Here is a 24,883-nt window from a genome sequence, read left to right as displayed (position 1 = left end):
TCTGAATTTTCGCTTGTTGTACGCTAGCACCTCTATGCAGAAGTGATGCCGCTTCCACTATAATGGGAAGCTGGGGCTACGAAAGGTCTGCTTGACGCCAGAAGCTGAGGGGGTGAGCGAAGGAGCGTGAAGGAGGAGGGTAGGTTGGCGGTAGTTAACCTGGTCGGAGAAAACGTGTGTGGAGGGGTTTTACGACCGACGAACGCCGCGCACCGTGGCAAGGGTTCACCGAGGGGTTCATTCGGCGCAGGATTTGCTGCGCGTGTTGGACGCAGTCGTTGGTGCGACACACGTCGCGGTCCACGACTTTGGGGTTCCGCACTCGGTTGGCCATGAACAGCAGCAGCGTGGCGAACAGTGCCAGCACGGGCACCACGATGGTCGCCATCACCAGGCGCGGGAATCGATGTTTCAGCCGCAGAGGCCACGACGGCATCGAAGAACCCACGGTCTGCGTCGGCGGCTTCGTTTTTGGCCGCGTCGGCGACTGTTTGTCTGGTAGGCTCTTGACCGGAGACCACACCTGCGACGTGCTTTCTCGTTGACACGGTAGGCCGGTGAGCGAAACCACACGCACGAAGGCGGAAGATCGGGAAAAGGGTGTCTTTTTCATATCTTAATAACGTTACATTGTCAATCACAGATGTTTCTTACGGATTTATAACACTCTATATTATGCAAGCAGGGCGTCAAAACCCCCTCAAAGGTTATAGAACCAGTCAGGTTTTTAAACACACTTCTATCACTGAGCTGCAAGACAAATAGAGTAAGTGTTGAAATCCGGGCCAGTTGGTACATAGCTGAAGGAAAAAAAAACAGTCAAGAACACAAAGGAGAAGAAGAGAGGTTCACACCACAACGACTGGACTATCAACTGAGCTTTATTAGAAACAGTGTAGTCCCAGGAAGGCCAGCAGAGCATGCTCAAAAACAGCATCACTAATCACAGAGCATGAAAAGTCAAGTTATTGCATTTATCGTTACCGATCTAAAAATGCGAATTCTTTTTCAAGCAAGCGCACCGAGGTTGTACTAATGCAGCCGTCACCTAATAAACTGATGTAGTACGTTTCCAAGATTTCTCGCTCTTCTTTGTCCTTGCCCCTACCAAGGTTCGTTACATTGCTGAACAAAGGGTAAGAGCATCATTTATTGCAATGGCGAGGCAAGTTTTCACCCTTATATAACCCCACGGAGGAGTGGTGCTCACGCAGGCGGTCATTAATACATCGACCGGTTTAACCTCTGTAAACTCTTTCGCATGCGAGATGGAACTTATACACAACCCCTGCAACACATACTGTAAAACGGTTTTCATGCTGCGTTGTGCAAACGTGGTTTCTTGCCCTGGCTCGAGAAATGCGCAAGCACAGACCCGAAAACTTGCAAGGGGCAGAAAACACTACACTTACTCCCTGTTTGGCGGCGACCTTTTTGATGTTGTGGCTCACTTTATCCACATACGGCAAGACTAAGTTTCCTACGTTCAGTTGCCCCAACATCTGCCAACTTCGTACGTTCTTTCTTAAGCATGTGATGCAACGATTCAGCCACCGCTTTCAAAAAGGGCTGAGGGAACCTTGCGGCTTCCAAACGCTGGAATTGTGCGTCAAAACTACTTTTAATAGCGTGGTGACAGCTTCTTTCCAGTGCATTGCGGAAACAATTCATTGCATTCCCTTTCTTTTACATTCTTCGAATGTGCAGGACCAAATGGTAAGAGCTTTCTTGCTTCTAGGTGAAAGATAGATAGACAGGCTGAAGTACATAAATAATGCTAATCGCATTAAATAACATACATAGGTAGAGGCGACTGTGTTACTCAAGCGCCTATGCAGGTCCGAAGCTGTAGAGCTCCACTCTGTAGAGGAAGTACTCTGAGGCGGTGTGATCATTCGGCCAGGTATCATTATAGGGGTGAAGAGGTCGACGGATGCGATAGGATCGATGGAAACTTATTTGTTCTTGCAGACCAACAATGAATTCGAGGCATTGAGAGTGGCTAGCAATGGGTCACTGGTCCGCGGACCACATTCTAGCTCCTGCATCGAGAGAGAAAATAAAGGTGTGACACTCTTGATTTGGCCGCAACAGTCCAGTTTACTCAGGTAACTATAGGTTTACCAGCTGTACTAAGCTTCTTTTTGCTAAAATGAGTGCAATTTTTTTCGAAAAAGGGTGGCTATATTTTCGTTTCCGTAAATAAATATCCGTAATACAATCCTTTCCGTAACAATATAAACTGATATATTGAGTGCTTCCCGGCTTTCAGAAAAGCTGTAGGAGCTAAATGTGGAACAGTACTCACATGACGTTTGTTCCCGTACGTATAGTATGAACGCTACATCAAATATTATATATATATATATATATATATATATCTATATATATATATATATATATATATATATATATATATATATATATATATATATATATATATATATATATATATATATATATATATAGTCATATCATGAGAAGCCAACAAACACTGACACCATATTTTTCATCCACTTTAATTTCCACTAATTTATCGTTTCTTTATTTCATTTATTCAGCACAAGTAATTTCCCCTATGTTGTCCCGTTGTCCTTGGTGTCAATGTTTGTTGGCTTCTCATGATATGACTAATAAAAATAAGGCCCCTCGGTTAACCCCGTTTCTTCTCGTTTATTACATAACGAGGGTCTCGAATCCGGCAAGATTGATGCCTTCAGGTAGCATACGTGGGTTTATTGACCAGTTGCCTTCACCCAAAAAGATCACGTTCTCGTGACGCCTGCGGCAAAAACGACGTTCCACGTCCGCCGCCAAGGTCTATGAGTGGTGGCGCGGCTAACACTCCCAGGGTTCTACTAGTACACATAACCCAAGAAAGTGGATGGGGAAACGCCGCTGTGGTAGCTCAATTGGTAGAGCATCGCACGCGAAATGCGAAGGTTGTGGGTTCGGCTCCCACCTGCGGCAAGTTGTTTTTTCATCCACTTTAACTTCCACTAATTTATCGTTTCTTTATTTCATTTATTCAGCACAAGTAATTTCCCCTATGTTGTCCTTGGTGTCAGTGTTTGTTGGCTTCTCCCCATATGACTAATAAAATCGGGCCCCTTGGTTAAACCCCTTTCTTCTCGTTTAAATATATACATATATATATATATATATATATATATATATATATATATATATATATATATAACGATGTTTTCGCACTACATATGGTATTTCAGACCATCATTAGCAGCAGCAACCTATTTTATATCCACTGCAGTACGAAGGCCTCTCCCTGCGACCTCTCTTTACCCCTGTCCTGCGGACCGATACCAACTTCCCCCTGTGCATTTCCTAATTTCATCACCCCACCTAGTTTTTTGCCATCCTCAACGGCGGTTCCCTTCTTTTGGCGCCCATTCTGTAACTCTAACGTCCACCGGTTATCTAACCTATGCATTACATGACCTGCCCAGCTCCATTTCTTTTTCTTAATGTCGACTAGAATATTGGCTGTTCCCGTTCGCTCTTGATCCACACCGCTCTCTTCCTGCCTCTGAACATTAGGCCTAAGATTCTTCGTTTCATCGCTCTTTTAGCGGTCCTTGTTCTCGAGCTTCTTTGTCAACCTCTAACTTTGTGCCCCATATGTCAGCACCGGTAGATTGAATAGATTGTACACCTCTTGTTTTCCATCATAGTGGTAAGCTTTCAATCAGGATATGGCGATGTCTGCCGTATTCACACCAGCCCATTTTTATTCTTCTGTAAATTTGCTTCTCATCACCAGAGTCCCCTGTGAGTAATTGACCTAAGTAAACGTACTCGTTCCGATACTCTAGAGGCTGACTGGTGATCCTGAACTCTCGTTTCCTTGCCAGGCTATTGAGCATTATCTTTGTATTCTGCATATTAATCTTCAAGTCCACTCTTACACTGCTTCTGTTAAAGTGCTCAATAATTTGTTGCAATTTGTTCCCAGATGTAGAAAAAAATACTTACAGGGAGTTGATGGCGGAAAATAGATTACATTTTTTATATCCTTTATTTTTACCCTTAAATAAATATGTTTTCCACTGTAACATCGCAGTCAAAGTTTTGTCGCAGTTCTGCAACGATATCCATTAGGACATTGCAGCGAAAAAAGATTAGATGTTTTTTTTTCTGCTACGGGTAGCAAATAATTTGTAAGAAACAATGGCGAATAACATAAATGCAAATATAATGAACGTGTGACGTGAACTGTGAACTGAAAAATTAAATTGGGCCACTTTTGAAGCTCTAATGGGTAACGGATACAGTTTACGAAACGACAAGAAGAGTTGATGCTTGATGCTTCACGTTATTTTTTCAACAGGATTCAAACTATGCAATGTGCAATTCCATATACAAGTCATGTTTTCTTTCGAACTCTTCATAATTTCGGGTTCTTGCTATGCAGACGTGTTTCAACGTTAGCATCGACCATTCAATCACGTAGCCAAACATTTATTCTCGGTGCCTTTCACAAGCGAGTGAGTGGGACGAGCTATTATCAACGTATTATTGGACGACCAACGTGAAACTAATACGAACGCCAAACATCAACTTTATTGTAATGTAAGTTGTCTACCATGCGTTACGCTTCATTCCAAAGAGAACTACGGACGTCAGTTCACGGATCTGTCATCCAGTGACGTCACATCCTTATCGCAACAAAAGCAACCACAACAAATGGCTACGAGTAAGCAGTAAATCATATTTATCGTGACGTTTCACACAAAACAGACAACGTCTGCTTCGGCAATTTTTGTTTCAAGCTTCGGTCCTACAGTAGCTTGACGAGCGTGGCCTTGGTACTTTCGTACCTGAAGCTTCCCGTGCGGCCCCGGTGCGGCCTTCGGGATGGGCCTGACACGGTATCCGGCGTCTTCCTGGTTGACGGCCACGGGACACTGCTGGTAGGGAGCGTCGCCCTTTGTAAGTTCCGACGAGCGTCTCGGCTTGAGTATCCCCTTGCCCTGGATGAGACTGCACTGGGATGCCCTCTTGACAGACTCTTCGAATACCGGCGACATATCCACAGCAGGCTGCAACAGCCTCGGAACTTGCGAGCCTTGTTCAGTCCCGTGCAGTTGAGTGCCACTGATCGTCGGTGCCGCCAAGTCGACGAGCTCCGGGCGAACGCAGGCCTTCTCCTTGCCATCTAGGAAAGATTGCCGCTCGGGAGAATCGCTTTTTGGAGGGCCAGAAGAACGTCTGGGCAATGCTAGTTCGATGTCCCGCGGAATAGAGCTCCTGGACGCCTTCCTCGCTGCCTGTCCTATGGCAGGCGACATGTCCGTGGCGCGCTCAAGCAGCTTAAGACCCTGAGGTTGAGTCCCTTGCCCTTACCGTGAAACACTGTTCGTCGATGACACCAGGTCGACGAACCCCGGACAAACCAAGGCCTCTTCGCTGGCTAAGGGAGGCTGCCGGCCTGGAGAATCGCTTTTGGAAACGACGGAAAGCCCGGGCTTCGGTAGTCCGTTGTCCTGGGAGAGAGAACTCCGAGATACGTTGTTTATCGGCTGTCTTAGAACAGGCGGCATGTCTATGACAGAGTCTAACAAATTTGGGACTTGCGAGTCTCGTTCATTCCCGTGCAAGTCTTGCGTACCACTCGTCATAGGAGTAGCTAGGTCGGCGGAGCCCGGACGAACGAATACTTCCTCTCTGTCAGCTAGGAAGTATCGATGGCCAGCAGAACCAACCTTGACAACGCCTCTAGAAAGCCTGGGATCCGATAATTCGTCGTATCCCGAAAGGCTGTGCTGTGGCACTTTCTTGGCAGGATCTCGGAGGACGCGTGGCTTGTCTTGAACTGGCTGAGCCGGTTTACTATCTTGCGAGCTTCGTTTGGTCCCGCGTGCAATCTGCACGCCTGAAGTCACAGGCTTGCTCTGGCCCGTATACTTTGAAGGAGTGCAGTCTTTCTCATGGTCGGCGGCTATGAGACCTCGCCTGTTCGAGAGTGCGCTCTGGGAAACGCCCAAGTTGGGTGCGGAAAGGGACATCACTTTGGACTGCGAAGGACTGCACTGCAACGTACTATTATCAGGCTCTGCAAGGTCCAATTGCCTGTCCTGGATGTGCGTCACCAGTTTTGCAGGTGGAGTGTTATGTTCGAGGAGATTGTGGTCTGTAGTCGCGGTAGGCATCTCGGCCGTCTTCTTCGCAGGGAAGCCAATGCGCCCACCACTGGAAACGTCCCGCAGAGGCCGCTCCTCGTTACCACGTCACCGCTTGCTCATTTCGGTTGCAGCCCTTCATGTACCGTTCGGCTGAATGGGCCTACTTCAAGCCTTATCTTGCGGGCCCCAGTACCAAAACACTTTGATGTTGCGACAAACGAGGGACGCCGTCGAGAACGATACTGAGACCTCGAGAAATCGTAGCAGCTGCGCCTTTCCAAGAAAGATCGACTTCTTCTTTCTCCAAAACCCGCGCGCTCACGTGAACGATGCCGCAACCACTTCTTTTCATCATGCCGACGATATCCAAACCAGAAAAAGATATTCCTTGGAGCTACACTCTGCAAAGTTGGGCTAGCATTAAGTACATCAGTAATAGTATAATTTGCGGCCTCCTCAATAGGTTATAGTCACTGAGACGTTTGTTGCGCAGTGTTTTATTTTTTAACTGAGAGAAAACAATTACCCCGCTATAATTGCACATTTATCCTACCTATATGATCAGCATTCATTTCAATGAAATTGGTTCCTCTACATTCTTTATTAACCCTGTCTTCATTCTTTCCTTGATTATAACCGCTTTTAAAATTTTCCCTTCCGTTAATCTGACTGCTCGCGCGTCTAGTTATTCCAGCATCTACTTTCGTTCTTTCTTTTTTCTTTTAACTTGTTTTTCTCTTGTTCAAGTAAGAATTCTCTTAAGCTACGTCCCACCGCCCGATTCTTGGCCTATGCCCCTTAGGGGGTACGAGGCATAAAATACTAGCGTAAACATCACCATCATCATCATCATCATCATCATCATCATCATGGTTATCCTCAAATGTATCAACTGCTTCTTGGCCAATGCCCTATGTTGGATATCACCCACCCTCGATGCTCTACAGCGAAAGGCTTATCGGAAAGGCTCAGATCCCTTCCTGATATAAGCCACTCGCTATACACGGACGATATCACGATTTGGTGCCCGGGAGGATCACTCGCAGAGGTAGAGCACGCGCTACAATCAGCCCTAGACGCAACGGAGTCCTACCTGGAAGAGACAGGCCTCCAACTATCCCCAAACAAATCTGAATTGTTACTGTACAGGCCGGCCAGGCAAGGTGTTAGGGGGCTCAGCCCCCTAAACCAACTTCCCATATCCCTCTTTGCAAAAACGGGCAGCCAATTCCTGAAGTCGAATCTATCCGAATCCTAGGATTACTGGTTCACGCGCGTGGATGTAACGCCAAAACGCTCACGCGCATCATGACGAAAACCAAGAGCATGCTGAGACTAGTTGCTAGAGTATCCGGACGAAAGAAGGGACTGGGTGAAGACAACCTCCTCGGGATCCATCACGCTTTCCTAATGAGCCACATCAACTATGTAGCCTCGGACCTTAACTGGACCAAAACCGAAAAGAATAAGCTTAACATTCTCATGCGCAAGAGCATCAAAACGGTACTGGGGTTACCAGTAACCACTTGCTCGGACAGGTTAAGCAAACTCGGTATGCACAACGACATTGACGAAGTGATCGAAGTGCAGGTCACCGCTCAGGTAGTCAGGCTCTTGTCAACCAGGGCAGGGAGACGCATCCTAGACGAGGCCAGCATGGCTCCAAGAATACTCAATCAACGGAAAGTCACCTTATCCATGGAGGCACGGGCAACCTTTGTGGTCAGCCCACATCCTCGGAATATGCACCCGCAATACAATGTAGGGAGGCAAAAAGCCCGAACACGGGCGATTTTGCAGAAGGCCAGCGAGAATCAAGATTCGACGGTCTTTGTCGACGCGGCTCAGTACGGCAACTCTAGCACGTTCGCGTTTGCAATCATTGACCGCAAAGGGGAATTACGCTCCTTGGCCTCGGTTAGGTTAGCTACAAGCGGAGTCGCGGAACAGGTCGCCATAGCACTGGCCATGACCGACCCCTCGCGCACCAACGTTTTCACCGACTCACGAGCGGCCATCAAAGCTTTCGAATCGGGTAACCTAGCCCAAGAGGCTGCCTCCATTCTGGAAAAGAGAACAAAGCCTGGCACTCACTTCATATCTTGGTTTCCCGCCCATATGGGCGCGGACGTTCATCAGAACATACCTAACCTCAACGAGCTTGCCCATGACCATGCGCGAGATCTAACGCGCCGCGGCGGCATGGAGGCCTTATGGGAACAGGATGAAATCCAGCAGAACGATCCGCTCCTTACTTTTCACGAGATAACATCTCACTATCGGCTTAGTAGAAGGGCCTATCCTCTTTCTCACCCGAAGTTAGACAGGTCTCAGTCAGTTTCACTTAGAATGCTCCAGACGGGCTCATTTCCCTCGCTGGGCTTTCTCAGCCGTATCTACACAGACGTCGATTCAAGCTGTGCGGTCTGTAATGAGATTTATTGTTCCTTAGCGCACAAGCTCTGGCAATGCCCCGCGTTACCTAACGGCCCTCTATCCAGCGAAGCCGACTGGGAAGAGGCACTCCGGAGCCCATCGCTCCAGACACAACTAGAGGCAATCCAGAGGGCCCGAGAAAGGGCGGAACATCACGGTATGCCTGCCCCGACTTGGACGCGGCCAGCGGCTTCCGCGGGTCCCCGATAGGGGCCCCCGCTGAGGCTCCTCAGGATCAAATAAAGTTCATTGTCTGTCTGTCTGTCTGTCTGTCTGTCTGTCTGTCTGTCTGTCTGTCTGTCCGTCCGTCCGTCCGTCCGTCCGTCTGTCTTTCTGTCTGTCTGTCTGTCTGTCTGTCTGTCTGTCTGTCTGTCTGTCTCCCATATCTTGGAGGCTTATAATCTTTTTCTTCTTCTTCATCATCATCACCATTACAAGATCATCTAAACACAACAGCAACGAACGTCGACATTCCGACAGACGCATCGCAATGCCAAGAAGGGGTAGCATTGGAATATTTTGTCCTGCACTCCAGTGGCTTTTTCTTTATTATTACGTACTCTTGCGCCTATCTATTTTTCCGGCTGAGTTTAAGGCAGCAATTCTAGCGCTACCTAAATTGAACTATTAAAAAATTGCGCTGCTCTTACTTATTCCCTATGTGTTTGCTCTGCCCTGTAGGTGTCTAGGGATTCGCCCATACTAAAACTATTTCACTCTATACTTCCTGCCCATCTCCAATGCGTTCGTTCCATTGGGGCATCTAGTCATAAAGGTATCTTTTTACACGGTACTGCCAATTAATTAGCAAAGACGCCACATTGCGGACCAGTGCTTGCCGGTCTACCACTGACAGCTCACATCATGGTGGCTAGATTTCGTATACGTTCAGTTTTGAAAGCGTTAGCACACCCACTACAGATTGCTTTTTAAGATTATAAGCAGCGGGTATTTCCATAGCGTAGCGAATTTTGCAATACAAGTATGATTAAGGCCTCCCTGACAAAATTGCTTTGCCGCATTCTTTCCCTGGTCTTATATTTGCGCAGGTCAGGTTAGCTGGCCTCCCCGCTCCAGTTCTTTTTGTAATGAGGAAGAAACAATTCATCACTTACTTCTACCTTGTCACCGCTTTACTGCGGCAACAAAACGAAAATTCAAACTATCTCTCAATAGATGACCTGAACTTAACAGAACCTGTTATTTTTTTCGTCTGGGGACTCCACTCTTGGATTCAACTAAAGGGATATTTGCTCCGCTCTCCACAAACTTCTCATGGAATCTAACCGAATGGCCGGTTAAACACATATTTCTTCCTCTTCCTTGCTCACCTTTCAATTATTGCTGAATTATTTGTCCCGCTATTGTTGCCTTAATTTTAACAGATGATTCCAGCTTCTACGGCACTCCGTCCACAGCGACTTCGAAATTTTATTTGCTATTATAGCTCGCCCATATCGGGTGGGGCCCACGTGGTCGATAGGCAACGACAGCGAAAACAACGCTGTGACGCGTCCACGCGAGGCGCGTGCGTTGGTTTGCAGGAGGAAGCAGAAGAAGCAGAATTGCCTCGGAGTGCGGATGCTCTGGTCTCTCGCTCTGGACGGTTCTACTCCCTGTCCTGCGCCAGCCTTTCACCGCCACGACACTCCGCAGTGACTGGTCTGTTACTTCGCCTTCGTCATGTCGTCCAGCGACGACGACTACGAGGTACATGCGACCGTCTTTACCTACTAGCGTCTCATTGAAACCAATCGATTTCCATGTTAGACTAATCGTTCTCCCTCCCAACCAAAGCTTTCTTTTATTTCTTATCTATTATTAATTATTATTATTATTATTATTATTATTATTATTATTATTATTATTATTATTATTATTATTATTATTATTATTATTATTATTATTATTTTATACCCGGTTTTCATCTGATTATTTCCTTTTTTCTCCAAACACAAAACGTTTACTTTTAAACTCCAACGCTCAAATTCTTAACACCTTTGTTAATATTATTATTATTATGCACCTGATTGAACCACCCGATTCTTAGCCAATCCCCCACTGGGGGTATGTGCCAGGCCACTCAGGATAACAACACCACCACCAACAACGTCTGCGGACTCTTGTTGGACGCGGTTTTGTCGACATGATTCCGTTCTTGCCTTGTGACGTTGGTAAATGCGTCTACACTGATAGCGGGGTCCATGACTGAGGTCGTTTTGTCACTCTATGGCTGATTGTAGAAATTATCGAAAAGCATTCGACACACTAAAGAGAAAATGTCAATCAGCTTCGAATAATAAGGTATTTTTTGAGAATTCTGCTTTGAAGAATTTTTGGGATAACTGGATGGTTATGAGGAGAGAAGATGAAAATAAAGTTTAAATTTCTGTCTTAATTTTGCGTTTGAACTCCAGCGCCGGTGCGCCAGTGTGTAGTCAGGATTTAAAAAGAAAAGAATTTTGGTTCGTGCTATTTCGGCTCAGTAATAGTTCCTGAAACCTGCTAATTTTAGTCTTTGGCTCTTACATAATACAGTGTAGTCCATACACAGGAATAAAATATTAACTAGAGATGAAATTACGGAACGAGCGCTTCCGATATGACGGTAAGCATGTGTGGAAACCTTAAGGTGGTGTCCCCACTTACCTGCTTTTTTCTGTCTCGTTTTTTCGCGCTTCTTCTGGGTAACTAAGGTTCTTTTCGCGGCAAGGGTAGTTTCTCGTTCTTATAGTGCAAGTTCCCAGTAAACATTAGATTAGTTTTCTCTTTAGTGTCACTTTAAAGCAGGTTTTCTTCAGTGATGTGACACTGACACGAAAATGATGAGAGACATGGTGGGGCTATGCACCTGACCCATTGCGTCATCTCGGATCGGCGCAACCGAAAACACAAAACAAAGTTCGACAATGTTGTACTAATTAAAGGAATTGCACGTGCATTTATGTGCAAGTTGGAACTATTCTGCTCATGTGCATACGCCAGGATAAGTGATGGATTGGTGGGGACTAAGAAAATGCTCCACCGCATTTAATGTCTTCGATTCGCAAAGCGGACTTAGAAATGAGGTCTGTGTCTTACAAATTGCGTCCAGCAAGGCTCTGATATGACTAGAGACCCGCTAATCACGTTACGGGATGTTTCACAGAAAATATAGACTTTTGTTTGGTGAAATATGGTTTGCGAGGAAAAAAAATGGGTGATAAGGTTTTGGTGTAGATACTAACCTTTCTCATTGTTGGCTTTAGCTAGCAGGCTTCAAGCATTACTCAGCGTTTTATCCAGGTTATTCTTTTCTTTACTATTGGACGATATTTCTGACGTGTGCATTTGTTTTCTTCCAAATCTTTCCCAGGTGTACGGCCGCGAGAATTACAAGAGCCGTGCGCACAAGCTGGCCACCCTGTTCATCATGACTGCTGGCAGCGCCAACGCAAGACAGTTTCCCACGATGTTCATCGTAAACGGAGGAGGTGAGAGTTTTGTAGCTCTGAAGGGGGGTACTTGTTGTTTACAGCGGAAATATCTCAAATTAGCTGAATTAATTTCTCATAGACAAGTACACTCATGTACATGATGTATAGAAGCAAGCAGGGAAGAAAAGCTGTGTGGAGTTGGAACTCGATCAATCTCTGGTTTCACACAAATGGGAAACCACACATATGAACAGTTCACGCAGCCTATAGTACGCGGAAATACACATCAGCAGCAGGATTGTTTGAATGCACCAGTAACATGCTCAAATGCATATTAAGGCACCAATGATATCAAGAAATGACATCCCTGCTGCTACTCGTAGTCAGTGAAGTACAACGAGCCTTGTTTGCTTCCTACAAGCAGATACAAGTTTATTCATGCATTCGGGAGAGTGTGTTGTGCGTTCTTTCCACTTTCCCCATGCAGTGCCGTTCCTGCTGGCGTATCTAGCGTTCCTCGGCGTCGTGGCGTTCCCCATTATGCACCTGGAGAGCAACCTAGCCCAGTTCGCTGGAGATGGGAACTTCGGAGTCTTCAGCACGGTTCCGCTCTTTATTGGCAAGTTCGCGCGGCATTTCCACAACTGAATCGCTATGCTTTGTACAATTAATCATTTCGCAGCGAGAAAGAGCTTTAAAAAAGCACGTCAATTTGCATGTTTTTGAAGTTTCGCTATTAGTTTCACCGTGCGAACTCTTGATAATCAAAATTAATCTGAGCCGCAATAACACCCTGCCCCCGTTCGCTCTCTAAATCACGCTCGCCTTCCTTCTGCCTGCACCAAGTGGTGACGACGCGCTGTGTGCGCACGTCGCAGGCGTGGGCTACACGATGAGCCTGTACGCGATCGTGCACATGGTTGCCGACTCGGTGCCGGTGTCCGACCAGCTGCACTACCTGTTCGACTCGCTCCGGCAGGCTGGCGGCAACGAGTGTCAGAACGGATTGCTGCTGGCGTCCAACCGCACCTGCTACGTGCCGAGGCACACGTTCGTGAGTCTCGCTCGCTGCGAGCATGGAGTCCTTCGCGGTGCAGTTTGAATTGAGCGGAGTGTGGACATGAGGGATACGCGACGCAGACTCCTCTTGCGTCATCTTCCCTGGTCGCGAATCGCAATGAAACGCAACGCCATTTCGCTTTTGAAGATACTTGAGTTTCTGCTCTTGATTCTCTCAAGACGCATGGTGCATTGGAGAGTATACGGATTACACCCTATAGCTGTAACTTACTTTAATGTTGGCACTGTTGGTGATGGCAACATTAGAGGCAGCGATCGTTGATTCGTTTTGTACTAGGGCGGGTAATGAAGGAGTTGAGGTAAGCACTCAAGCAACAGATGGGCTCCCTTGGCTCCAATTGATGATCAACACATGATACGAAAGGCAAGGTATTCCTTAGAGGTCGGGTTAGTGTAAAAAAATGTTATCAGTAAACAATGACGCTAATTCTGGCGCGCATGCAAGTTCGGGTAAGCGAAGGCTTACATGGTTAAGGGTTTAGCATACCGAAGATAATTGGACTGTTCGTACTTCGCCATAAATATTGCGGCGTGTTTTCACCAAGGGTTCTGCAGAAGACTTTGTGGTAAAAGCGGGGCGTTGCCTATTTTCCTACTTTTCGTTGCAATCCCCATCGTTGTACTGACAGCGACAGTAGCTAACATTACGTTTTGGAGCACAGCTTCGTTTAAGCACTGAGATTCCTCGAACGGCATGTGTCGCAACGCTGGTGATGTACTAATTATTCCATCCATTTTTGGGAGATCGTATTGTATTAAGTGTGATCTTCAATCTCCTCCTTCGCTGCTTTGACCATGGCCTCCGAAACTCTAAGCTCCGGGACACGCCGGCAATCTCGAAGTCAATGATTGCTCTCCATAACATACGGCCATTTACTTCTCTACGGCTGTCTCGCAGTCACTATGCAGAACCACCCGTGCTCAGCTCGCAGAGGCGTTTCGACGGCAGTCCCTGAGTCAAGGAATGCCGGTGGTCGAGTCAGGAAGCAAAGGCGCGCATGTGATCTTGGTACCTCCCGCAGTGTTCCGCCACGACATGGCCGGCTGCCTGCCCGGAGTGTACAACTACCTGCAGCCGTACCAGCCGTACGTCTGTGCTCATAAGCAATACTTGCGGCGAATGATTCGTTAATGAACAAGATTTCTGGGCTGGCTCGTTGCAATTTCAGGGGAGCATGATTTACCGTCGTCAAATACAGATCAGTCAGACGTTCACCAAAGACAAACGCCGAGCTTGGCACTTCCGGTAGGCAGAGCTACGGAGTTACTGCTGGCTAGAATTGGGAGTAAAAGGGCAGAATATCATTGTAGACTGACAGCAACAGAAAGCAAAATTGGTTTTTGAAAAAACAATATGTTATGCTAGCTAAGTGTACGCCACACTTCAAATTGTTATCTTCCGCAAGAGGAAAGTGGCTAAATGTCACCGAATCCTCCAACTGCTACGTTCACCATTTCTATTTCACTCGTATTCCCGCAGCCGCCGCCATGCCAACTGGCTTGAGGGGAGCTCCTCGGCCCTGAGCGACATCCAAGCGCAACCCCTGCTGTCACTGGCCACCGTCTGGATGGTGGTGTTCGCACTAGCACACCAAAGATTCAACAGGGTCAAGTGGGTGCGTGTACACCAGTGTTGAAATGTGTACATTCGGTGGAAATGGGCCCATTGTTTAGAACAGCTAAACATCTTTAGCGGAAGCGCTCATCTGTCAGCTGAAGTGCCACAGGAAAGAGCTGATAGGAGTTAACTATAAGAATTAAAAAAAATTGGCAGATGGGACACAGTGGCGAACGGCAAGGAGAAGTGCTGTCTCCGCACTACTGGCTTTTGCTACTCAGCCACTTACCAGTCGCGGTAGCTCAGTGGCTATGTTGTTGCGACGCTGAGCTTAAGGTCACGGGTTTGATTACCGACCACAATTGGCCCCATCCTGATGGAGTCGGAATGCGAAAACGCTGGTCTGCCGTGCTTTGGATGCACGTAGCAAGAATCCCAGGGGGTCAAATTAATTCGGAGCCCGCTACTGCGTTTGCCTCTCATGACCTACTGTGCCGTTTAGGGACGGTAAACCTCAGAATTTAATTGGTCGTTGTCGCAAATCCCCACGTAAGCACAATCCTGATGAGAGTGACGGACTGTCTACAGCTGCTGTACTGTAATTCAGGATTGAGGTGACAGTATACGCCATATAAAGCTACGTCTTTCCCATGAATTGGCACATTTATCGATCAAATCATCGATTAACTTACTGACTTCGCAGGTTCTGTACGTGATGGTTTGCATCCACGTGGCAACCACTCTGCTCCTGCTCGTGCGAGGCGCCTCCCTGCCCGGTGCCATGAGCGGCCTCGGCACGATGTTCTACACCGACTGGAGCTACGCCGTCAATCCCGAGGTCTGATGGTCACCGTCCCTAAACTGCTTGACTTTCCCGTTGCTCAGCTCTAAACGCCGTCGAGGCTACGGCCAGAAATGAAATGCTAAACCATCCCTTTGTCCTCAGGCCACTAGCTGTAGCCCCAGCTACGAGTTACTTTCAGTTTGAGCCTTCTTTTTGTGCGCTGCCGAAGTAAAACAAATCTCCCGCTACACGTGACGTACGCAGTCAGAGCAGTGTTCGTAGACAGCCAGCACACCGTGTTGGAGTCTTTAGGCGGTCACATGCGCTGCGTAACATCGCCCGCAGATGTGGTCCAACGCACTGTACGTGTCCCTGGAGAGTGTCGGCGTCACCGGCTCCATTTACCTGGGAATCGTTCGGTTCAACAACTTCAAGAACGTCTATCAGCGGTGAGAGGGCTTGCCACTAGCAGGGAGGTAATCTTTGGGGCTCTTACGGTGCGGCGGAAAGGTGAATTTCTTTTTTCGTCCCGCGATATCATGTTAGTGGGAATTTATCCTTGCTCATCAGCGTGGAGTCCGCAGAAAATACTTGCCGCCTCACCCACAGCTTAACGGGGAAGAGGCCGCCGATTGGCGCAATATACAGACCGGGGTGTTCCCCCATTTAAAACTGCTAAACGCCATGTATCCCACTCGTTATAGGGCCAACTGTCCTTGGTGCGGTGGCATACCTACCTTAATACACATAACCTGGGAGTGCATTAAGCACCCTCATAGGCCAAATACCAGTAGGACAATGCAGCAGTGGGAGGCACAGCTCGCCCGCTCCGACCTGGCAGGACAAAAGTCCTTAATTAGCCAGGTCAGGCAGCCGGCAGAGGGCAGTAGGGCTCTGGACTGAGAGGCTCCGACCACCCCTCCTTCAAATCTTTACAATCGCAATGAAGTTTCTCTCTCTCTCTCGAAACAAGTTGGGGCAACGCGAATATTGCCAATTTCGTCTGCGATCATATGTCGACTCTCGTTTTATTTATGCCATGTTTGTAAGTTGGTAAGTAAGAAAGTGTTTTCTTAGCCTTCGTCATTTAGGGTAATGAAGGAAACTTTATTCTGTGGTCACTTCTTAGACGTCTTGCAGGATTTTGCAGGATTCGAACTAGCCTGTTAAAGCGTTTGCTGATGTCCAGTTTCAGAAGATTATGTGCCAAAAAAGTTTATCGAAGTTTGAATTTTTGCTTGTTTTTTTTTTACCTATAGTTACTACAAAAAAATTTTTATAGCGCATAACCGAGCTTCTCAATGAATATAACTACGCTGACGTCGACAGACGACAGCAAGGGCTTATGAATAGTCGTGAACCTTGCATCTCGGCGCAGGGACGTGTACTTCGTGTTAGTTGCGGACACGGCCACCGAGGTTCTTCGAACGGCGATCACGTTCATGTTCCTTGGCCACCTGGCGTTGACCGTGGGCATTGATGTGCGCATGCTTGTCGGCATAGGTGCGTTTCGCTGGCGATGTCTGCCCTCTTACTGCGGTTCTTTAGATCCATGCAAGAACAGACGAAGTTGTAAAAGCGATGTGTGATTGTTAAAACTGCTACCTAAAGCATTTTGTGACAAGCATCAAATATACTCCAGAAAATTCGGGCCGCAAGGACATCACAGATGCCCCAGTGTGCCGAAGCGTCTGACAAGCTCCTCAACGGTCGCCCTTCGCTGTCAGAACTAACCTGGATATTTAGTTCCTTCAGGGTTTTGGCTACTACTTAAAATAAAATTATCGCAGAAAGAGCCACATTCTCACCACAGCATTCCAAAGTGGTGCGTAAGGCAATTTGCCTGGCTTCTTTCTTATGGAAAAGCACTTCGACGATCATTTCTTTTTACATCTTAAAGGCACTGTGCATTCTAAAGGCCATACTCGCATGCCTGCTTTACTGACTGCAAGTTACCACACTAGAAGTATCCTTTCATATATATATATATATATATATATATATATATATATATATATATATATATATATATATATATATATATATATATATATATATATATATATATATATATATATACATGTGTAAGAATGGATTTATTATGACAACGGCTTCCACTGCGCTGAACGCCCTATTTGATCTGACACATCTCTGTATATTTCCAGAATCGCACGTAGTCGTAGGCATCCTGCCGCAGGCCATGAGCTTGGTGCCTTACCAGGAGCTATGGGGCCAAGTTCACGCCCTGTGGTTACTGTCGACGATGCTGCCAAAGTTTGTGAGTGCACATTCGACCAGGCTTAATTGCTCCACGTACATTGGTGCCTTTTACCGGTGCGTTCTTTCGAGACGCCGGTAATGCTGCATTGCTCGCTTTTGTTTTGTGTTATACGAGTCCTGATAGAAAATGGGGAATGGTGCACGTATAACTTATGTTTTCTCACAATCCTTCGTGTTTTTACTCTTGAATGAAAGGTTTTACGTTGGCTCGGGCGCTGTGGAGCCTATGAAGCAATGACGCTTCCTTGGCTTCTTCATTTTGCAAATAAAATATGGCTGCTGCATTAATGCTTGCGTTTTAGTAAAGAGTGATGGTGCTCAAGCTGATTGCTATGGAGGTGAATGACGGCAAGCATCTGTGTCGTATGTTTATTCTGATTTCTACACTGAACCACAGTGAAAAAGAGTCAAAGAAGGCGTGCGTTCAGCTTATGGAAAAACTATTTTAAACCATCATAGGCATCGTCGTACAAGGGAGCTGTTCGAGGCGCAGGCTATGAAGAAGAAAGCGCGTGTATGGGTTAGCGATCCTTCCGTTGTACTTGCTGATTGTGAGGTGCAAGTTCTTGAGGCATGATTGTGACGGCAGTGATATTAAATGGCCTATCGGCATGATGACATAATTTTGATAATTCTATATATATGTCATCTTTCACCCAATAAAATTGAGTTGTGAGTCTGCGCGCGTCCTGCCCACTTCTACTTTTGTTGTCCGTGTGTTGTCCGAGCGTAGTAACCACCGTATTACAATATGCACAGTTATGGAGGCATAAATAAACCCATTACATTATCCTCGCCTGAGGGTTTTCGCAGTAACATTTCATTCAATGACTTTTGAGAGTGACTCAGTGACAACTGAAAGAGCTCAGTTTGCATGCTGTCCCATTTCCCACAGCTCATAGTGCCCGACATCGTCATCGAAGTGCTCACTCCCGCCCAGCCATTCATTTTGTTGAACCGGACGCTGATTTACTTCTTCTTATGCGTATCCATTCTCATGACCAGCGCAGTCGTCTGCAGTCCGGTGAGTTTTTATGTCGTGTTCCGTATTTACACGACAACACGTGCTTAGGTTTTACCAAGGAGCGCACTGTATTGTGTTTTCCAAATGCAGAGAAAATGTGCCTATTAATCCACAATTCATGGTCTGTAGCATCGCAGTTTCTGCCACAATACGCTAGCTGCATTAACTGTACACGTCACAGTAACGTTACGCATCCTGTTCTTCCATTAACGACTTTACCGTCGATGCATCCGCACCGCCTTGACATCGCGATTGTAGGCAGGCTGTCCTGCGTATCTGAACCCAAGTCGTGCGACATGGCGTCGTTATAGGCAACGGTGAAGCTTCATTACCTAAAACCACGGAAATATTTATATTGCTGCAAGTAGTCACACATGTGCGTCTTGCATTGAGTGGTGCATGCTTGACTAGTACGGAAGAGAAAGAAGAGAGCGTCTTTTGTCTGTTGTTGGGGAAGATGTTGGCTCTTAGCGGTTCCTCTATAGATTACGCGTGGCGATATTTGTATGGACGTGTCTTCTGCTGGGAATGAAATCACAGCGACTCCTTAGGCTCCATAATCACTTTCTTTAGAGCAACACAAAGGATAGAAGAAAGACGATCAGGACAAGGCGCTACTCTCAACTGGCATCATTTTATTGCGTCACTCCTTTGTAGAGAGCAGAATCCAGAAGAACAAGCGCAGGGAGCACGATGTGCAAGAAGCACTACAACAGCCGATCATCAGAGCGCACTCATGTGACAGAATTAAAAAAAAAACATATTCAGCGCTGTACAAGGTTAAAGAAGGCACACTAATGCACTGCGAACCCAGTGACTGCATGAAAAAAGGGAGGTGGTAGCACGGCTCTTTTTACAAAACCGTAATATCATGAAACAAAGCTTTTACAAAGTAATACAAAGTAAAACGTTTTACAAGGCTTTTACAAAACAAAGTAATTGTGGATTCGCACCAACTATCCCGCCAACGCATCGTGCTGAACTGTGCTTAGGCTCGCGTGCCGCTTTTAGAACCACGTGTTTTTCCTTCGGGAACAGAAGCCGTGCCGTGAATGTCGTGTTTTAACTTTTTCGAACGCTCCTGAGATATTGCTGACCGCAGCTGCCGGGAGCTGCTGCTGTCCTGCCCAATTAGAATAACTGCTTCACGAAGGGATCGCTTCACATGGAGTATAAGATGTCCATTGGATCTGCATAGTTTCTTTTATTTCACTAATTTGCATCTTGAGATGCATGTACGTAAATTCATGTACCCAAGACTCTGGACAGAGAAACAGCGGTCCCCAAAGCTTAAATAACGAAGAAACGCCTCAGGTGTGGACGTTGTGGGTTAATTCGGCTTCAAGCTGTGGCAAACGTATTTTTCTTGCGCTTTAATTTGAATTTGCCTTCATTAATATGAAGTTTATGGTACATTTAACGCGCAAATTTGATGTTGCGTACAATCTGCCGCTGTGTTTCAGGGCGGTGCCAACGTCGCAGCTATTATTGCTCACAATCATGATCAAACCCTGCGCTTCGTGGTGCTCTTTCTGGAGTCCATCGCGTTACTGCAATTCTATGGTAGGTTGCTGCACGATTGCTCTAGGTTTCTCTGTAAAACGTTATGACGGCTATGAAAAAAAAAAGAAGTGACACAATCGCTCAAGCAGTTATTGTATTTCTAAGAATAACACCTGCAGTCAGTCGCACCGGAACGTACTTAAGTTAGCAAAACTAATCCATGCTTTTGCATTTCGCATACTAAGTACAATCATTTGGTTCATCGTTGCTGTTTCAGGTGCCCGCCGACTTGATATTGCATGCAGAATGATGACTGGTCGTGAATGCAGTGAATTCGTGAAAGTCTGCTTGGCGTCCGTCATACCGGTAGTAATTATTGTAAGTACAGCCCTTGAATGCATCATCATGTGCGCTCAACTCTGTTCAATGGGATCCGCGGGCTTTTGCCATAGCCACATTTTTTTTTATAGGAACCGTTAACGCCATAGCCAACTCAGCCACGTTCTGCATAACGCAGGCATATGCGCACACGTCACAGCGTGGGCTTGCTAGCGGTGCACGTTAAACGTGTTAGCACGTTAGCAGCGTCGGCGTTTTACTTCCTTGGCTCCGTCACTAACCTCACACTCTCGCTGCCGCAAAGTTTTGAAACACTGGTTCCACATACAATGGGAGTAGTTGTTCGGTTAAGGCTCGGCGCATCAAATTTATTAAGGAATTGCTATGCAAGTCGCGAAAGCTGCAGCTCACTGGAACGTTCAGTTACAGGCTTTGTGCTAATGCACTGTGGGAATTCCTTGTTCTTTCTTCTCTTTCTTCTTCAGGGGGGGGGGGGGGAGGCAAATCCTGTGACCCGTTAACATTGGTGGTGAGGGTAAATTTCTTGCATGCTAACGCTGGATCGTCTCGACTGGTCAGCGGTGCTATGTACGTTATGGGGAAGTGCAAAGGAAAACAGCAAAAAAAAAAAAAAAGAACAGGGACAAGACGCCTGTGTTATTTCTCTATTAGGTGTCAGTGATTCTGTTTGAGAATAATATGTTCAACATACCTAACATGATTTTCCTCTGGGACCGCCTGCACCTTCGTGGCTTAGCCAACTTAGGCAGAAACGCATTCTCCCCAAGCCGTGACCCAGTTAAGCGGTCTAAAGGGTCGCGTAGTCGCGGGCGGTGTTGGGATGCCTGTTGCAAGTCGATACGAAGATGTTGTTTGGTCTACGTGGGTTTGCGTGTCACCACTAGAAAGTCTACTTACTTGAGTTCTCGTTGCAGGCAAGATTACCAGCGAAAATGAAGCGTTTAACGTTCTCCTTGTGCGGTTCTGAAAAGAGATAGTGCGCTCCGTCTACGAAACGTCCGTGAGCATTCGGACATAAATGGACGAATACTTTCAGTACTGCACGCGCCTAGAGTTTGCACTACGGAGTGCTCTTGCTTCTCGCGAGCTCGGTCCCCGAGCCAAGCTCTCTCTCTCTCTCTCTCTCTCTCTCTCTCTCTCTCTCTCTCTCTTTATTTTCCAGATTCTGTTTTTAGCCAAGCTCGCGTCAAAGCTGTGGGAAGGCGGTAATTACCCAATATGGATTTACGCCGTGATCACGTGGTTCTGGCTCGTTCAACTGAGCTTCATCCCTGTGTTCGCCGTTGTCCTGTTAAATGATCAAAACCTGGTGAGCAAGTCCTCGCTCTTCATTACCTTTGCGTGTGCGTGCGTGCGTGCGTGTGTGTGTGTGTGTGCGTGCGTGCGTGCGTGTGTGTGTGTGTGTGTGTGTGTGTGTGTGTGTTTGTGTGTGTGTGTGTGTGTGTGTGCGTGCGTGCGTGCGTGCGTGCGTGTGCTTTTCTCGCTATTCTAATACTGCCAAATAGTCGGCAGTATTAGAATACTGCCAATTGGCAATCCAGTGTATGCATTTCAAGGAACATAACTCTAATGGGAAAAAAACAAGTTAACCAAAAAGCTATCTCCATGATAGCAATGTGAAACTATTGTATTATTACCATTTATTTAGTATCTATTTATTTATTTACTTATTTATTTATTTATTTATTTATTTATTTATTTATTTATTCATTTATTCATTCATTCGTTCTTTCATTCATTCATTATACCGGTCTTATTTATTACAATTGCCTATTGTCGTCCATTTTATCTTTGTATACCTTCAATTAATTTAGTAATATCCATCAGTGATCGTGAATATGTAAAGCACATATTCCATTTAATTTAAAGAAGCAAGGTGCTTTACATAAACACCTTGAACGAAATGCTCAGCTTACCGCCCGCGGTTTATCTGGTCATCGTGTTCTGGCGTTGGAGTTTGATTCCTCGCCTCGGAAACCGCGTTTTGATGGGTGCGTTGGAAAGCAAAAAAAGAAAAGCGTTTCACGCTGTCGTTAATAGCATATGCGTAGCTTCGGAACCATACAAATTTACGGATTACAGCTCTGCAGCCCAAAGTAGGTCAGTCCTAAAGTGAGCGTGGTAGTAAGAAAAAAATTAAAAACCAAATGTGGGCGGCCCGATGCCATTTTGAAACTGCCGCACCAGCTGATCGTGACGTCGTGAATTTTGACTGCCTCTGTCCCAAGCTAGCTAAACGTTGATCGATCAAGAATGTTTACATTCCGCTCCAAAGTCCTATGTGGCAACTTTTGGTAACACTTCCGGCTCGATGACGGCTGATACGCAAACAAAATGAAAAAAAAAGTCACAGTTTCTCCCGAAAGGCGAAGCATCGATTGCGATAAGAAATTATTTGATAGCTATACGAAGTAAGGAAGGTAGTTTGGCGGTCCTATGAGCTTGTAAATATTTCCTTACTACCTAAATTTACAAGCATAGCGTCACGCGCGTGCAGGCAAACATGAACACATCTCACTCGACGACCGCGGACACTCCCTCTCAAAACACTGGCGGCAAGAAGAGCGGAAGCAGCAGCAAGCGAATTGACCTTCGTGCTGCCTCTCGCATCAACGCGAATAGAGCGCGCACGAAGCCATCAGCACTCGGCGCACTCTGTCCCCGTCGCAGACCATATTCAAGATGGGGCCCGGGCGGCCGCACCATAGCGCCATACTCAGCAGCCGCCAAAATAGGATCCCCCCCAACACAAACCAACCCCTCCCCCCTTTGCTTTGCCCGCGATGGAAGACGGCGCGCTTCCTCCCTGCATCCCTTGTAGGCGTGAGATCGAGTCATCCTCGGCTCACCCTCGCAAGCTTTCACTCGCACACACAACATACGGCGTTAGGCCACGATGTTATACCTCCCTTGGAACATCACGGCGACGGCGACGACGTAAATGCGCCTGGAGTGTCCTTATAATTACTATTGCAATAGAGGTGTCATCGACGTCACGCTTACGCAGTTGATATTTTGATTGGGTCGCAGGATTTAAGGAAGCAAGCCTGGCTTTTATTTCTCCAATAGCAATCAACATTTTAATGCCCGAACACTCCTAAGTGTGTTAAAGAAATTCTAAGACAAAGCATGTAGACTGTGAAGAAAATTTAAAACCCTGTTACTGTTTATCTTGCTCTACAGCAATATTCGTCATCAGTCTTGCATGCATATCCTTTCGTTTACGCAGAGCATCTGTCAATTTTGAGTCTCAAAGGTACCAGGTAAGCTCAGGAAAGCGTTCCTGAGAAATAATTAATGATCGTAGAGTGTCAAATAAAAATGCCTACAAAATATTCATCACTATTGCTGGAGACACTATGAGCCCCAAGAGGTTCACAATTATTTGCCGACGTATTGTTTTGCTTAAGTGTCAATATAAGTAAACGTGATGCATTATTGAGCAACGCTTTTCTTTCGTACCATGCCCGGACAGACTTTCAAAAACTTACTTGTTCCGTTGCCCACGTGGGTTCCACTGAACTGGGAGCTGGCCATGTATTACCGGAAAACCCTCGTTGTCGAAGGGTTCGACTCGAACGCCTTGAAGAACCCCGAGGCTCGGCCACCCGTCCAGGCGAGTTGATATGGTTGCACATTTTCACATTTCTTCTCCCGCTTGATTTCTTTTCGTGCCACAGTTCTGCGTACAGCTCCTGTAACGGAAAAACAGGTGTTAGCGGCGACTGCTGTCACAGATTTCTGTGGAGTTCGACCTCCTAAAGGGCAACCTGAATTTCAAACTGCGTATGGGGGAGATAATGAGTTCTTTTTCAAGTAGCATGTTTTGTAAGCATTTGACTTATGTAGTTTAATTTAGTGGTATCCCGCGAGAAAGCCAACATAAAACGAAAAAAATGCGATAGCAGGCCAAAGCTCCGTTGGTATTGTTGAACTAGTGTTCTCGAAGACAAGCTCTTCTTTGCTGAATTTATGTGGGTTTGGCGTAGCTGCGTGGTATCTGGCTATCTGTGCATGTACCCTCTTAAAAGAAGGGCGATTTCGCTTCTTTGGAGTGTCTTAGCGAGTCGCAAAAGTATTCAAATGTAAGTCTCAACGCAACGAAAAATGAGACCTAGTCGCAATACGGGTAAAATAATATGACTAGTTTAATTTGCGCCAACATAGTAGACGGAACTATCTCCGGGATCGGCCCAACTGGCTTTTTGGTAAAGAAATGTGTCAATAAAAGCCGACGCGAAAGAAGACAACTTAGATGCAGACGCACTTTAAAAAATGGGAATGAGAAAACTCGACCTG

The 24,883-nt window shown here is 46.4% G+C and overlaps 2 protein-coding genes and 1 long non-coding RNA gene across 3 annotated transcripts; all 3 read left to right on the top strand.

Annotated features, from left to right (window-relative positions):
* Positions 1 to 10,262: 10,262 nt before the first annotated feature.
* Positions 10,263 to 12,643, top strand: LOC142590831 (sodium- and chloride-dependent neutral and basic amino acid transporter B(0+)-like). Its single transcript, XM_075703234.1, has 3 exons — positions 10,263 to 10,289; positions 11,935 to 12,052; positions 12,483 to 12,643. The coding sequence occupies exons 1-3, from the start codon at positions 10,263 to 10,265 to the stop codon at positions 12,641 to 12,643; spliced, it is 306 nt and encodes a 101-aa protein (XP_075559349.1).
* Positions 12,644 to 12,720: 77 nt separating this feature from the next.
* Positions 12,721 to 17,776, top strand: LOC142590830 (sodium-dependent proline transporter-like). Its single transcript, XM_075703233.1, has 7 exons — positions 12,721 to 13,049; positions 13,974 to 14,161; positions 14,556 to 14,691; positions 15,337 to 15,471; positions 15,763 to 15,866; positions 16,796 to 16,920; positions 17,583 to 17,776. Exons 1-7 carry the CDS (start codon positions 12,888 to 12,890, stop codon positions 17,774 to 17,776), a joined length of 1,044 nt encoding a protein of 347 aa, XP_075559348.1. The 5' UTR covers positions 12,721 to 12,887.
* A 2,730-nt stretch (positions 17,777 to 20,506) lies between these two features.
* On the top strand, positions 20,507 to 24,197 carry LOC142590869 (uncharacterized). Its single transcript, XR_012830247.1, has 3 exons — positions 20,507 to 20,602; positions 21,747 to 21,893; positions 24,060 to 24,197. It is a non-coding gene; the product is annotated as an uncharacterized LOC142590869 (long non-coding RNA).
* The last annotated feature ends 686 nt before the right edge of the window (positions 24,198 to 24,883 follow it).

Source organism: Dermacentor variabilis, chromosome 8 (assembly GCF_050947875.1).
Source record: "Dermacentor variabilis isolate Ectoservices chromosome 8, ASM5094787v1, whole genome shotgun sequence".
NCBI classification, from domain to species: domain Eukaryota; kingdom Metazoa; phylum Arthropoda; class Arachnida; order Ixodida; family Ixodidae; genus Dermacentor; species Dermacentor variabilis.
Note: the sequence above shows the minus strand (reverse complement) of the source record. Positions and strands in the feature narration are given on the sequence as shown.